The 15,008-nt window shown below is 41.3% G+C and overlaps 1 protein-coding gene across 4 annotated transcripts in view; it reads left to right on the top strand.

Moving 5' to 3' along the window:
* The first annotated feature begins 804 nt into the window (after positions 1 to 804).
* Positions 805 to 15,008, top strand: part of si:ch211-130m23.3 (uncharacterized protein LOC558547 homolog) — a 51,866-nt gene continuing 37,662 nt past the window's right edge. The window contains exon 1 of one of the 4 annotated variants that reach the window (XM_037976088.1): positions 805 to 1,061. In XM_037976088.1, the coding sequence (XP_037832016.1) occupies positions 1,006 to 1,061 (56 nt within the window). In that variant the 5' untranslated portion in view covers positions 805 to 1,005. The remainder of the gene's footprint in view (positions 1,062 to 15,008) is intronic. The other 3 variants (XM_017413827.3, XM_037976093.1, XM_017413828.3) reach the window with 3 other exon arrangements.

The raw sequence follows: 15,008 nt of genomic DNA on the forward strand, positions 1-15,008 counted from the left end.
CTGGAGATGAAGTAAGATCCCAGTTTTAAATGTTCCGAGCGTCAGACTAGTGTCGAAAAACCTTGCAATGGTAAACTTATTAGTGTAGCAGAAGTTTCGCCAAAGCCGTGTGTGTTTGAAAGGCGAGCTCTGTATTTAAGGGCGCTTTGATCCCCGAGTGGTCATGATTGCTCACGTGTTTGCTCGTTTGGACGGGGGTCCCCGATATATTTTTTTTCTTTCATGTTTAGCAACAGATTCACTCTCATATTACCACCAAAAAGCCCTATCTTTGATTCTGTACTGTCTGATTATTTACCTACACAGACTACATCAGCCAGTCTAATGCAGGTCAGTCACGTGCCTCACGCTTCCACGTGGGTTTTGGTGGATTCAGCCGAGTGCTTTGTTTACATTGAGTGTGTACCTGCATTTCAGAACGGCATATCAGTATATCTGGAAAACTACTTAAGTAAACCTCAAACTGCACCATTTGACATAGTTCAGGATAAAGTTAATTTTAGATTTTGTTTTACAGCTCGCAATAAGTACCTTTAACACCTATGTGAACAAACAGATGGAAATTTAGTGGTATTGTTTGCAGTGTGTCAGAAGAGGGTGTGATTGTCTAAGCCAGTTGTTTAAAAACCCCTAGCTGGACGGTTTCAAATTCCCCCCTCAGAGAGGAGAATAAGAGGGAGGGAACTGCAGATGTGTGTGTGTGTGTGTGTGTGTGTGTGTGTGAATATATGTGCGTGTGTGTGTATATGTCAGGAAAACCTTTCCAATCAGTGAAGGAGGAGAGAGAGAGACGGAGAGAGGAGAGGAGGTGGGTGGAGTCAGTCCCTCGGGTGGGCGGGACTTGCGGCCGTCACTCACCCCGGGTTGCCATAGTGAGCGGGCGGTCTTGCACAGCGGGGCATCCAATGGGAGACGACGCTGCTCGTGTCACCATGGTGACGGGGCTGTGCCCAGGGAGGTTGTGATGGGTTGACAGGTGCGTGACAATCGGAGTTCTCTGCAAGCATGTACGCCAAAGGCAAGAGTAGCAACGTGCCGTCCGACAGCCAAGCCAGAGAAAAGTAAGTTTTATTTATGGGGGGAGGAAACTGCGGCTGTGAGGGAAGTTCATGAGCGGTCGGGGGGGGGGGCAGTCTCTCTGTCCCTCTCTCTCTCTCTCTCACACACACACACTCTCTCTCTGACACACACACACACACACGGAGCTGCGGCAGGAGGGGAAGGCACAAGGAGGTTGACTCTCAGCGGCATGGAGCTCCGTGTTCAGCCAGGCTGGGAAAGTTGGCCGCTTCGTTTACTTCAGCACAGACAGACATGTTTATCGGATGATTGTCAGACTTAAAGGGCTTGAGTTCACTTCTTTAAAAAACAAAAAACAGAGAGTATATTTTATCGTTAAGTTCTCCTCTTCTGAGTCTCGTGGTGTCATTTCTCAGCAGCATGTTGTTGTCTTCTGATTCTGAATGTCTCATTGTAAACAACAATCTGTGGTCTTTGCTTTGTCAGAGGGAGAAGCCTGCACGCTTTGGTCTGCTTACCAGGCTGTGTGTGTGTGTGTTTTATGGGGTGGGGGGGATGTTTTACTTGTGTAAAACCCATGCCTTTCCAGTCTCCTAACAGAGGACGAGGTCTGTGACAGCAGCCAGTCAAACAGGGTCCACATTTTTAGAGGAGAAAGCGTCAGTCCGAGTGAAAGACTTGATATAATCAGGGTGTTTTGATAGGACTGCATGTGCTGTTTCCTGTGAATGAGACTTCAAAATGAGTTGGGAGTAACACGGCTTATTTTGGCAACAGGAAACAGCATTTTTATATAGCTATGGAGCCATTACAATGACCCTGTCCACTTAGAAAAAAAAAACAAAACAGTTACAGATAGAAAGAATGCCTCATTGGGATGAACTGATCTGAAAGCCCGAGTAAAGACACTGATTGCACAGCAGCAGATGTCTGTGCTTGGCTCCGTCCTCCTGTAGCCTCCGCACAGAAACCTCATCTCCTGGATGGAGGTGAGGTTCAGTACACGATGGCTTGCGATGATATTCTCTGGGCAGTTTTAATCAGCCGCTGCAGAGAGTATTCACATCCTGAGCCAAAAGAACAGACGGCTCCCGTGTGGAAGTTTAGTACGACTCTGCTCTGGAGTTGAGCTCTCTTGTTTCTTGCTTGCTTTCTAATCGTGCATCATGTTTCTGTAACAGTTTCCTTCTCGCTACAACTATTACACCGGAATCAGCAAACTCGAGGACTCTGTCAAATGAAATAAAACAACTGCAGCTGTATTGTAGATGGCGTGTGAGACCCACTGATAATCAGGAGCAATTTGCTCACATGTGTTCCTAAACCTGCCTCTGCCATGTTGCATCTTGCAAACATGTGGTATTTTTTTAAGGGCAAGCACAGAACTAACAGTTCAGCCAGACAGAGGATATGTGAGGCAGCGTCACCCTTAGGCATGTAAGTCGTATTTAAAAGGAACTGCATTTATGTTTTTGGTGGGTGCAATAATCTGAGCTTCCTCAAAATGGAAATGTATGATGATCATAATAGTTTTTTTTAACAATGACTTCCTCAATCCTAAAATGGTTTACCTACTCCACCTCAATTACACTAATCCAGACAGAGAGGCTTATCTTTGCTTTCTTATTTGCAACATCTAAATCCAGTTGTTTGGTTTTGTTTGTGTGGAGCAACAGTTTGTTTTCTCTGCACTACACCACAGGTTGATTTAGTCCCAATAGGAAGTCTTTGTATTGTTATTATTTATAATTGTTCTAACTTTATGGTTTGCAAGCATCACAATATAAAGATGGTGTGTTCAGGAGCAGTTTTAGACGTGAATAGAAAGGACTGAGCACACATCCCTGAGGGACTTCGTTGTTGAGCACCGAAGAGATGCTGCTACCAATCAGAACTGCCTATTATCTGTTGAAGAAGTCAAATATCTAATGGCAGAGTGTGTCTACTGATCAATATTTTATGCTAAAATATTTTAATTTAGTGGGTCACTGAATATAGATCAGGAGTATTTTTTGTCAGGATTGTGAACAAAGCAGAGAAAAGTAACAAGTTAGAAAGGATAGTGCAACAGTATGACCAAAATATGCAAAGAAATGTTTTTTTTTCTTTCTTTTTTGCCACCTGTTTGAATAGTGTAAGGTTTATTTGGTCCAAGAGGATGTCCTTAAATGATGAATCTCCTCACATCCACATTTAGCCACTGACACTCATTTATTGTGTCTTTTGAATCGAGATCGCTCCCGGTTTGTCAACAGTGTGCCTGAGTGTTCCTCTGCATCCCATGAGCCCCATTCTTTATTCTGAATCAATATGAAAAGGACCGAACAGTAGGGCTGAGCTCTGTCGCTGGCTTATCGCATTTACTGACAGAGGCAGAGATAGGAAGCTCCCTCCAGGCCAGAGAGATACTCCGTGTGAACACGTGCGTTTGATTCGTAAGACACAATAGTTACTTATTGTAGAGATGTGCAGAAGCCCCAAGTCAGTGTGTAGTTTTCAATGATATGTCCGTTTTGTAAAATTATTGTCTGTTATGTGCTGTGTTTTAAAAAAAAAGAGCAAAACTTTGACAAGAAGTTGCAGAATCATTGTCTTCTTTTATTACATTAGTTTAATAAGCATCAAAACTTGGGTTGATTTCCTTTGCGTACGGGTCTCGCTTAAGGTTTCATTTATATGAGATACTAGTGTCTGAAAGATGAGGATGAGGATAAGGATGATTTTTTTTTTCCTCTACTGTGCATATACGACTTCAAATTTTCATTCCACTGTTTAATTTGAACTGTGTTGCTGGCGATCATCTCTTTATCAGTGTTTACATTTTGTTGCAAGAGCGATGATCCGTTTGGGCGTTACTGCCGAGGCCCCGACAGACGAAAGCAGCGGGCAGCAAGGAGACACTAGATGAAAGGGCGAAAAAATCAAGCAAGCCAAAGTTTTGTTGTCTCTTAACAAGCAGACTTGTTTATCAGCGGTGTGCATCAGAGGAGCGGAGCGGACCCGGTGCTGCTGAGCCTTCAGTTGCTTCTCATTTCTGCGGCACAGCAGGGGATCGGAGAGCGGGAGAGATGCGGGGCAGCAACAGATTGAGAGAAAAGGAAGAGGAGGAGGAGGAGGGGAGGGAGGAAGCAGGACTGAGGGAATTTGCTGGATCATTAGTTTACAGTGTTGTAGCACTGGCCTCTGAATGGACCCCCGTAGACACAGGGCTCTGGCATCAAGCCCATGTAAATGTGGAGGAGCTTTAAATGCTGCTGACCTGTACGGATCTTTGATCGTTGATCAAACATCTGGATTTAGTATGTCCCGATCACAGATTTAGTCCCTTGTGTAACATCCCCCAAAATATGCAAATGTTTATCAGGCGGTTCTGCATGTTGAAAACTCGAAATATAAAATTGAATGTGGCATGATATAAATATTGGATGCATCAGGAAAATCAAAAAAAAAAAAGTCCAACTTTTCAGAGAGCTTCTAGATTTAAGAATGAAGGTGCACATTTCCAGCATGCAGAATCTGAAGGAGACTGAAACTCTGTGTGTCTAACCTATAAAAAATAATCCATCAAACATTAAACTTCATCAACGCAAATGTCTCGTTAGTAATATTAATCTATGGCAATTTGAAATTCGCTCTGTGGTTTAACTAACCTGAAAGGTTGTTAGAAATATTATGACAAGCTTTATTAATATTAACATTCTCCCTATTTGCATTGCAAGGAAGAGTGAGCGTATGCTAAAATATACCTGACTTTTTACTAATGTGATCTTCTCACTGGGAGCACAAACTATTTCAAATGCATTTCATTTAGCTTGTGGTGGAAACTGTTATAACATAGCTTTTTAGATTTACTAAAAAGCTCCACAGAAGAGGATATGTGGCTTTAGAAAATCAGTTAAATCGTGAAAGGGATATTTTGTGTTATTGCTTTACCTTGAATCATAAACATGTAGCTGCACGTATATAATCTTGTTGAGGATAGACTGGCAGTCTGCTCTGGGTTCATCTCACCTCAGTGGTTTGAGTTTTAAACTAAGATTATGATGCCCAAATTTATACAGTGCATGTCTGCTTTTTTTTTTTTCCTGAAGGACTCAGGGTCTATTTTTGCAGTTTCTCCAGCTTTTCAGATGAAAATGCGCCCCCTCCTCCTCCCCCCTTTTTCTCCCTCTGCCTGTACCTGTGTTATGGTCTGTGCTTGATTTTGATTAGGAGTGACAGTACACGACCACTGACTGTGTACTGCAGTTGTTCAGTGAGTGTAGGTTTCAGTCACTGGCAGTCAGAGGACACATTCCACATAGTTCTAGGATTGTGGTTCTGACTGAGTAGCATTGCAGCACATAGTGCACGTTCCTTTTTTTTTTCATCCTTTCTCTCTCTGTGTTATGAATCATGGAGCAAGCTCTGCCCAGTGGGCACGGGCTCTACTTCTCCCTGCTTCTTACAGCGCTACTTGTTTTTTTGTTATTGTTGTTTTTCAAAAAGTAACCCCCCCCCCCCTTTTTTTTTTAAATGCATCATATCAAAAAGCTCAAATTGCAAAAACCACAATTTTTAGCTGTAGAACAACTAAGATGGGTGTCATTCAGTTCAGTCTGTGATTCATCTGCCACCCGCCAATCTGGTGCAGACTGGAGCACTTCTGGTCCTGTAAGGATTATCATTCTACACACACACACATACACACACACAAAAATCTACTTCTGAACTGAAACACCTCCGAATCCTTCCAGGAGGCTGCCAATGCAGCATTGCGCAGACTGAGGCAAAGCAGTGCATGCTGGGAGTGTTTATCCGGCAGAAGCAATTCAGGCTGCCACTCTGGCTCTGACAGTGACTTGCATTACTGGGTAACAACAATAAAAATGAAGCAGTGACTCTCTCTCTCTCACACACACACACACACACACACACACACACACACTATATGCTCACAATGCATTGTGTCAGCTGTGCAGGGAATCTGTTCGCGTCCGTGCCAGTTACCACTTGACGACTGTAATTGATGAGGTTTTGTTGTTGTTTGTTTTTGAGGCTGTTCACCTCATTTCATTGTCATTGGAAAATGGCAGAGGTGCATTAATTACAGGAAACAGGAAAAACCATTTGTAGCACAAATGAAAGAACGTGCCCAGAGGACGAACGTGCTGTTGACTCCGGTGTTTTAGCTGGCGCTATATTTAAATTAAATCAAATTTTTAAATTTATTCTCAGCAGTCGTGATTAATGTGCAGTTTCAGCCTTGATGCTAAATATCGTCATAAATAAAACTGTTAAAACCAAACCTCTGATCACAAATTAGTTTAAATTCTCCCCAGAGTACAGGAAAAAACAAAACAAATTTGAATAAATATTTTGTTTGGTGATATACTAATATACCTATAAAATATGCATTATTAAGCAATACATGATATCATATACAGTATACAGCAAAAAGTAATATTAATTGTATTGTAATTGTGTTTTAATCCTGTGAAATTGGTATTTTTAGTCTAGGTTAGCAATCAGTCAGAATCTCATACCAGCTCATGACTAATGTCAACAACCCTGATCTATGAGACACGTTACATATAGTATGAAACATTTGAGAGCCAAAAATGTCCATATGACTGTGTCCCACCTCTCTGTATTGATTATTTACCCTAAATGGCAAAATATTATTATGTTAATCTAAATCCAGTGGGCGTCATAGTAAAAATCATGAGATGGGCTTGTTCTTAAAGCTGGTGGAGATAGAATAATATAGAGTAAATGTGTTATCTCTTCACTCTTGGCTGCTTTGGTTCAATATAGAGCATACTGCATGTGTAAGAATGTAATCCCATCTGATCTGTCTGCTCAAAGCACTTTCCCCATATGTTTCATTCCTAAAAATCGGCCTCCATCTGTCCGTAACACTGACTGCGTGGCTGCGAGCTACAGCGTCCGGCGATCATTACACAGCTAATAGCCTCCCCAGATCTCACGGGATGCTCGTGAACAACAGTGAGAACACAAGAAAACTGTCGCCGCGCCTCGCTTGTTGTCTTTCACCAGCGCTGACGGTTGGTGAGTCATACGAGTTTAAAAAAAAAAAAAAAAAACAGCTGCCACTCTGTGTAATCCTCAGAGTGTTTCAGATTATCACCAGGCTGAGATTACAAGAAGAAGAAACAGAACTCTTACATGTTTCCTTTTTCATTTCTGCTCTTACAGAGCTGCTTTCAAACACCACCGATGACAGTCTGACACAGATCTGATAGAAAACAACTTGCTGAACACACAGAGGCTGTTAAAAGTCCTCTTTTATCTGCTGGCATCCCTTCTGGTCCCTCTCTCTTATCCCTCACCGCCAGACTCGTAACTTGCCACGGAATTGTTATCAAAGCAGAAGCCTCTCATTGAGCTGCGTGAGACGGACGGCGAGGGCCTCTGATCGACAGAAAAGGCCGAAAAACAGGGTGTCAGTCAACAAACAGGACACTGTTTACGGCACCCTCACAGGTCGCCCCTGGGTCCTTAAGAATTGATGCGACAAAAGGCCTCCGTTGGTGTTAGATAGCATGTGAGGGCACAGCATCCGGAGTTTTATCACTTTCCTGAAAAAGGAGGGAGGGGGGAGTGAGCTTTTCACACTGTGCTGGTCCCTCCGGTCACCATCGGTGTTCCTGAAAGCTGCTGTTTTAATTAGAAACAGTCAAATCCCTTTTTTTTCTCATTTTCTTCTCCTCAGCTCGTCCTTTTTATTTTTCTCTTTCTTCATTTTTTTTTTCTCGCAGCAGTATCAGTGTACCAAGTTTATCTTTGGGATTAGGATGCTGACATTTGAGGGGACTAAAGGACTCAGACTGGAAACTACCAGCCGTCCCATCAGGCTTTGTTTTTGGTGTCAGCGGCAGCTCTTGTGGTTTTTGTCAGCAAGTTTATTTGTTGCTCCTACAGTGACACCTAACATGCTAAGTCTTGATCTACAAACCACAGCAAGGCCAGGGATGCTCTCCCTCACAGCGCTTCCTGTAACCTGAGAGCTCCTCCCAAAAATAAAATGCTGCTGGTGAGCGAACAGGCTTCTCAAAGCTGTTCCGTCTGTCAGGAGCCGAGTTCAAAACCAAATCTGTTGTCTCTAAGTTTAAAGAGAAAACTCTGCTTCTTGTTCTGCATTATGTTGCCTTGTAAGAGCCTTTTAGTCACATTTGCAACTGCTCTGCTCGCCAGTGTAACTCGCATTGTAATTATAATTGCTTTAGTTTAACTGCACATCCTTCTTTGCCCCCTCCTCGTCTGGTACAAATTATTGGAGGTTGATTGGAGGCCTCGCTGCTGAAATTCCTCCATCATTGATATGCAAGCTGCGTCACACAGATGCTAACGCAAGGTTAAGCATGCGTGACGGCCAGGCTTATAGGAACAGCTTCAGACTCTTGTTCTCCCTCCTTTTCCAGCCCCCCTCTCTCCAAACAACAAAAAAAATACTCATTGTTTTGCATAAATTGCCCTCAGTCGTCTTGTGTCTCGCACCACTTGTCTGTTATCTCTGTTTGTAAAGTCAAGCTACAGGGCTGCTCACTTTAATTCTCAGGAAATGTTCCGTCGTCATCTTCTTCCCCTTTTTCTAAACACCAATCGTGCTTCTTTTACACACCGAATCAGTTCTGGGCCGTATATCTTCATCCCGAAGATTTGACTTGCTAACATGGACTTCCTGACTTTAAGCCCTCCTTTATGCCATCCACCGGCATCTCTGCTGTGGAGGTAATTTAAAAGTGTAGGAACACCTGGTGTATGCTTTGTTTTCTCTTTGTATTATTGTTGTTGGATTATATCCTTTTTTTTTTAATATATATAAAAATTTTGCTGTCGATTCTCACAGTTTTGCACAAAAGGTATTTCTGTAAAAGGTTATTCATTTATGCTTCCTTTCTTCAAAGCCCCCTGTGGAGGACTTGGTAATGTTTGAAAATGTTTTAATCTTTTTCCCCAATGTCGCCTCAGCTTTGTTGTTCAGACGAGCAGACTGGTGGTAAAGCACTGCAGACATAAAATGTTATGTTGTAAATTGAGAGCACTGTGGATTCTACAGGCTTCTGTTTCTCCATATTTTTGGCAACCTGGTATTATTGTGTTTGTATGGTTTTAGTGGTTGTGTCAACTTTTGAATTTTTTGAAGCAATTTGGGATAATTAATATTGTATGAGTGTTATAATTATCTGCAATCAGGTGTATAAAAACATTTGGGTGAATGGAAGAGTTTTAAACACTTTTATTAACATCATCTATTTGTCTCCCTGTCCTCTGCTGTGGACATGGCATATTTGACAAAAGCAGTTTTTGTTGCGACCTTAAAGACAATCCAAACATTATTTTAAAATTTGTTAAAGTTAAGCGATTTATTCTATAGATAGTGAGGAAAAGCAATAGCGTAAATGCTGAATCAGCATGTGGTTTTTTTCCATACGTTGTTTTTGATAATCTAATTACTTCTGCGTACTTTGAGCTATTTCAATAACATATACAAACTAATAAGCAAAATGAAAATAAACATAAAATAATGCAATAATCGACCTGCTATGGTCAATAAATGTTCTGTGTAAAGGCAGAAGTTTATTTTTCTGGACTTTATGGCTGTGTTGCGTTTAGGATTTACTGTAATAGCTTGTAGAGGAAGTTGAACAAGGAAAACACTCCTAAAAAATCGTTGGTGATCTCTCAGCTGTGAAATTAAACAAACTCCCCACGAGAGGTGACTCAATCTAAGCAAATCAAAGCCAATGATACGGAACTCAAATTAAGAAAGGGACCGATCTGCCTCTGCTTTTATTTGATTGATCCACTTTTCACATTTTTTCAAATTGTGTGCGAACAACAGATTTTCTCAGAAAGGAGGCATCGGGATTTTTGCTCAGTGGGTTGGTAAACAGTACGTTTACCCATCCCGCCTTCTCATCATCCCCCTGTCTCTCCGTCTCCTGGATAAGCGGGCATTTCCTGTTATGTCAGCCCTGAGCATTGTTTGCTCTGTGAGACAGTCTCCGCACCGCTGACTGAACTGGAGCTGATTCACTTTGTCTGATTGGGCCTGTACGAGGCAGGATGAGGTGGTGTGTGTGTGTGTTTTCCCCTGTTAATCTATTGTCTGTTCATTCAAGTTTTAATTGCAGCTGCTCTAATTTGTTGCACCTAATATGCAAGTTAGGGAGTGCATCTAGAACTTCACTTCTCTACTGATACACAGTAAGGGATAAAAATGAACTAAATGCTTTAATTTACCTGCAACACACTTTAATCTACAAAAAAAGCTGCAATGGACCTTGTTACAGGGTGTAAAATTAAAATATTCAAATAATTTGTCTATTGATGGAACATCATGATGATTTGCTGCTTTTTGTTGTTTAGAATATTACATAGTTTTAATTTCGGTGTAGTTTCTTTAGACCCGGTAGCAGCACAGCATCCTTTTTATAAAACATTTAGTTTACTTTCTGTTCTGTTGGACCTGTCCGTTACTCTCCGTGCTCTGCAGATCGGATTGTTATCGGGTTTGGGTGTATCGCTCCGAAAGGTGCAGCATGTTCTGGCATTGTGGAGCAGGGTGGAGATTGTCTGCTACCGTTGGACTTGTGGTCGGAGTATCTCGATGAGTTGGCTGCCACCAGCCCCTGTCCTGCGCAGCCGTTTGGGGTTTTAATATGAGCTGACAGTTTTTCTTTTCTTATTCATGAACTGTTGTGCAGTTATTCAGATAATCCATAACTGGGGTTTTCACTGAAGTCAGCAGTCCTGGATTACTCAGTGCTGAAATTTAGGGTGTAATATGAGTATGTGATACTCGTTCGCCTCAGTGTTGCCGTCTTCCTCCCCCTCCAGTCGTCCCACAACTTTAGTGCAGACACACGAAGATGCTTTGCTGCTTCCTTCGCTGTCAACTGGGCAGATAAACACAGGCTGACTCAGAGCTGCTTGTGACAAAAAAAATAGTCTGAAACAGTTTAGAACTGTAGAAATTATAAAATATAACAGAAACTTAATAAACATACAAAATGTTAGATTTGTTAACAGGTTCCAAACTTGTGGAATTTGCTTTCCGTTTTTTAGAAATAACAATAAACTCATAGTTTACATTATTTACTCCTTAAAAGAACTTAAACGTTCCCTAGAATAAGATTTGAGTTTCAAGTGTGTTGCGTTTATTTCCACCTTGTTTTGGACTGTCCTAAGGGCAGGGGTGTGTGAATGGGATTGGAGGGGGGGATGCTTCTGAGATTTCCAGTTAATGAAAAGTAAACACAAGGTCTCCACTGAGGAGAGCCGAAGGCTGCTCTTTCTCTCTGTCAGGATATGAGCTTCATTCTTCTGACTTAAAACATGACTTTTCACCTTCTGCAACTTCTCCTCTGCCCCGGTGGAATTTTTTCACTGGAAGTCACTTCATTACCGTACGTCCATTCACTGTAACGTGCTGACTGTGTGAAAGTTGATTCATTATTCACACTATTATTATTATTATTAGTATTATTTAGCAGTCTAGCTACTTTAGCAGGCTTTTTGCTGTTTTTGCTGTTCACGTATCGAAGCTCATTCAGGCAATGCTCTTTAAAACATTCAACTTTATTTTCTCCTTAGACAAACATTGAGATCTTTTCAGTTCCTTCAAAGGAAGCTGTGTTGGAAAACAGCTTCAGCAAACTTGCTCTGCTTTCAGTTTTAAGCTAACATTCTGCGAATTTTAGTTAGCCTTTTTGTTCCACTGAGCTTCTATGTAGCCTTTTGCTTCTTTTAGCTTTTATCCAGCTTTTTAAAAATACTTTTAGCCTCTATCTTTTGATACTTTTAGCTTTTAGCCTTTTCACAGAAAATACATTTTTTTTCTAGTTTGGATTTTATTATTATTTTATTTTATATGCAATGAAGTCACATGACTAAAAGCCTCCTATGTAATGTCACAGATGAAATTTGTGTTGAAGTTTTACCTCCTTTATTTTTCCAGTTGTTTATTGCTTTTTGCCGTGCCAGCGTTGGATCATTCAGGCCTGTGACCTCTGAAGGCTTTTTTTTCTACTTTATGTGTTGCGGAGGACGAATAAAGTCTTCGACAAACATTTGCACAGCAGAGCAGCATGCAAGTCCATGTCAGAGTTGACATAATATATAAACACGAGCGGATAAAACCGTTTATTTGACTACGAGCGTCTCTCCTGGAGCTGTTTTTCCATGCAGGATTACGACACGTGCTTTGTTAATCTTCAAAGCTGCAGTGAACTTTCTGCCGTTTCTACACAACAACAAACGGCAACTGAAGTTCGAGAAAAGTCAGCATGAGATGTAGGAGAGAGGGAGAGAGCATTTTCTTTTTATGAATACCTCTCATTCAAGTGCTCTGTCTTTAGAATAAGCCATTAGAGGGATCCCAGGAGATGCCATGGAGGGTAATGGAGAATATAGATTTAACTTGTGACCATCAGCAAAAATGCCAATTAGAAATGCATCAGTGAGTAGGGTGTAACATAGCTGCAGCGTGCTGCTTGATGGTGATTAATTTCAGGCAAGTATTTCACTCTTTTACTGATAAATTTCCCAGAAATAACGACTGGAATGTTTTGTCTTTATGTTTCTGGTTAGCTGTGTTCATCCACTCCTTTTTATATGAACAAACATCTTCTTACAGGTGACAAATGTGAAGGAATCTCACTTTTTGACTGGCGTTTAGTGGCTGCAGTGGCGACTCTGCAGATCCAGAGTTTTAGTAAAAGTGTGCGACAGCATCAAACTGTTTGTATTGTTCTTCCCAGTTCTGCTCGCAGGCTGCAGCGTCATTCCTCTCTCCTGACCTCCCCTCACAGTTCATTTCATTAATCATTTACTCTCAACATTTCTCTCTCGCTTTACTTCTCCATCATTGGTCTTTCTCCTCCTCTCAAGCTTCTCGTGTATTCTTTTCCTCTTTGTCTTTCCCTCCAACCTCTCCTCTGTATCTCTCTGTTATCTCGTGAATTACCAATCTTTGTCCTGTCGATTTCCTCTGCCATTCATAATCTTGATCCGCTTTTTTTTCTCAAACTGTCTGTGTTTATTGCTTAAGAAGTTGTCCAACAGTTGGAAGAGTAGCTCGAACAAAGCACCTGTTGTACTTTAAGCAGCTCTGCTGCACATTCATTAAAGCTAAGCTTTAATAAGCATCAGAAAATAATCACCTGGAACCTGATTTTCTTTAAGAAGTGATGGTGTTAGTCTATCTTTCTCATCTAAGTCATGTTTCTGTTTTGAATATGCACTTGAGTGTATAAAGGCTCCTTAATCCCCAAAGGTTGTTCTGGCTCTTGTCCTGTTCCTCTGTTGTTTTTCCGAGGCGCTGTGTATAAAATGAATTATTCAGCCACGTAATGGGTCTATATTTGTCGTTGTTTATCTTGCCTCAGTGCCCCCACCCCCCCTCCCCACTGCCCCACAGCCATCCCTCCCGGCTTTTCGCTCGTCCGTCCGTCTGTCCGACTGTCTGTTTTGGCGAGCGGGGCCTCGTTTACCCGCAGAGGATGCTCCACTTTAATGAATGAAGTGAAGTCATTTAGCAGGACTCTTAATGGCACATAAAGCCCTGCTGCTGCTGGGCTTGATTAATCAGGGAAAGTGTTTGGCTGTCACACACAGGGCTGTCCTCAGCAGTAGCAGCCGCCGCATCGCTGCGCTCTCTTTTACGGCGGGGTCCCTCTCTGTTCTCACCACGGTTGTGAGGAGCCTGAGCTGGTTACACTTTCAGGAGCTTGATTGGAGAAAGAGAGATCACTTGGCTTTGCTGTAGACTGAGCATCATGATGAGGATGATGATCCTACCCTCAAGATGAATGTCTGTGATTTGAATTGCTCTATTGGGGCTTAGCCCAGTGAAATCTCTAAGAAGATCTCAGCACGGAGGCAAACAAAAAGGAGTAAACTACAATTTTTTCCATTGTTTAAATTACGAGGGGAAAGGGAGGGTTTGACTCCCCCAACTAAGACTTGGATCCTCCCAAAACATGTAAAAACAACAGGTTGAGAAGTTGAATTTCTATCTTCCTTATTACCTAAAATTATACATTTTAAACTTTATTTCTCATTTAAACATGGTACACTCTGATATTATGATCATATACCCCCTCCTAAAGTGCACCAACTCATTACACTGCCGTTACATGAGCCTCCATCCCCTGTCAATTATACTGTTAGCTGAACTTTCTGTCCTGAGTGCCTGTTTAAAGACCCTGGAAGTCAAGCAGACTCAAAGTCAGCACTTAGACTTTAGGGTTAATCAGTTTTACATTATTAGAACGGATCAAACTTTTTGGATCAGAGTTTTTATCTTCACAATTATTTTATATAATATTTTATTTCCCTTTATTATCTGTTGGACAGAATTCTGAGTATTGATTTACTTTTCCCCTATGCTATTCTCAAACGATTAGATGATAATTTTTTTTATTATATTTATTATGAAATGAGTGTTTTCTGGTTTTAATGAAAGTGAAACACAGACCAGCTGTAAGTGCTGTTTGGTTCTAAGCTCTCCCTCTTAGCCGTGTCGATGCTGATGCTTAGAACATCGTAGAGCTGAAGGTCTGTTTTGTTGATTACAGAGATTATTGTGTTTTATGTGAACTGGGGGGCTGAATGCTATTTACTGTAATTTATATCTATAGTATAGATGGCAAACATAAAGGCAAAGCAACACACACCGGTCCTCTCCTCCAGTTCTTTTAATAAACCATGTCTGTTGTGCCTAAATACATTTTTTACCATCAAAAAAATGTGATAATCTCAAAGTCTCAGTCTGGTGAGTTTTCAGGGCAACTTAATATCTACAAAAAGATGTGAATCTTGTTTTAATGATGTCTGATCTCTAATAAAGCTGATCTAATTTGTCTTTAATCAATACAACCAGATTTTGTACACTTTGTTGCTTTACCTGTGCAGTTGCTGCTGTCACAGTCACACATGATGGAACCTATGCATTAAAGCAGACACAGAAAGCTGAAAAA

This window comes from Kryptolebias marmoratus, linkage group LG1 (assembly GCF_001649575.2).
Source record: "Kryptolebias marmoratus isolate JLee-2015 linkage group LG1, ASM164957v2, whole genome shotgun sequence".
NCBI classification, from domain to species: domain Eukaryota; kingdom Metazoa; phylum Chordata; class Actinopteri; order Cyprinodontiformes; family Rivulidae; genus Kryptolebias; species Kryptolebias marmoratus.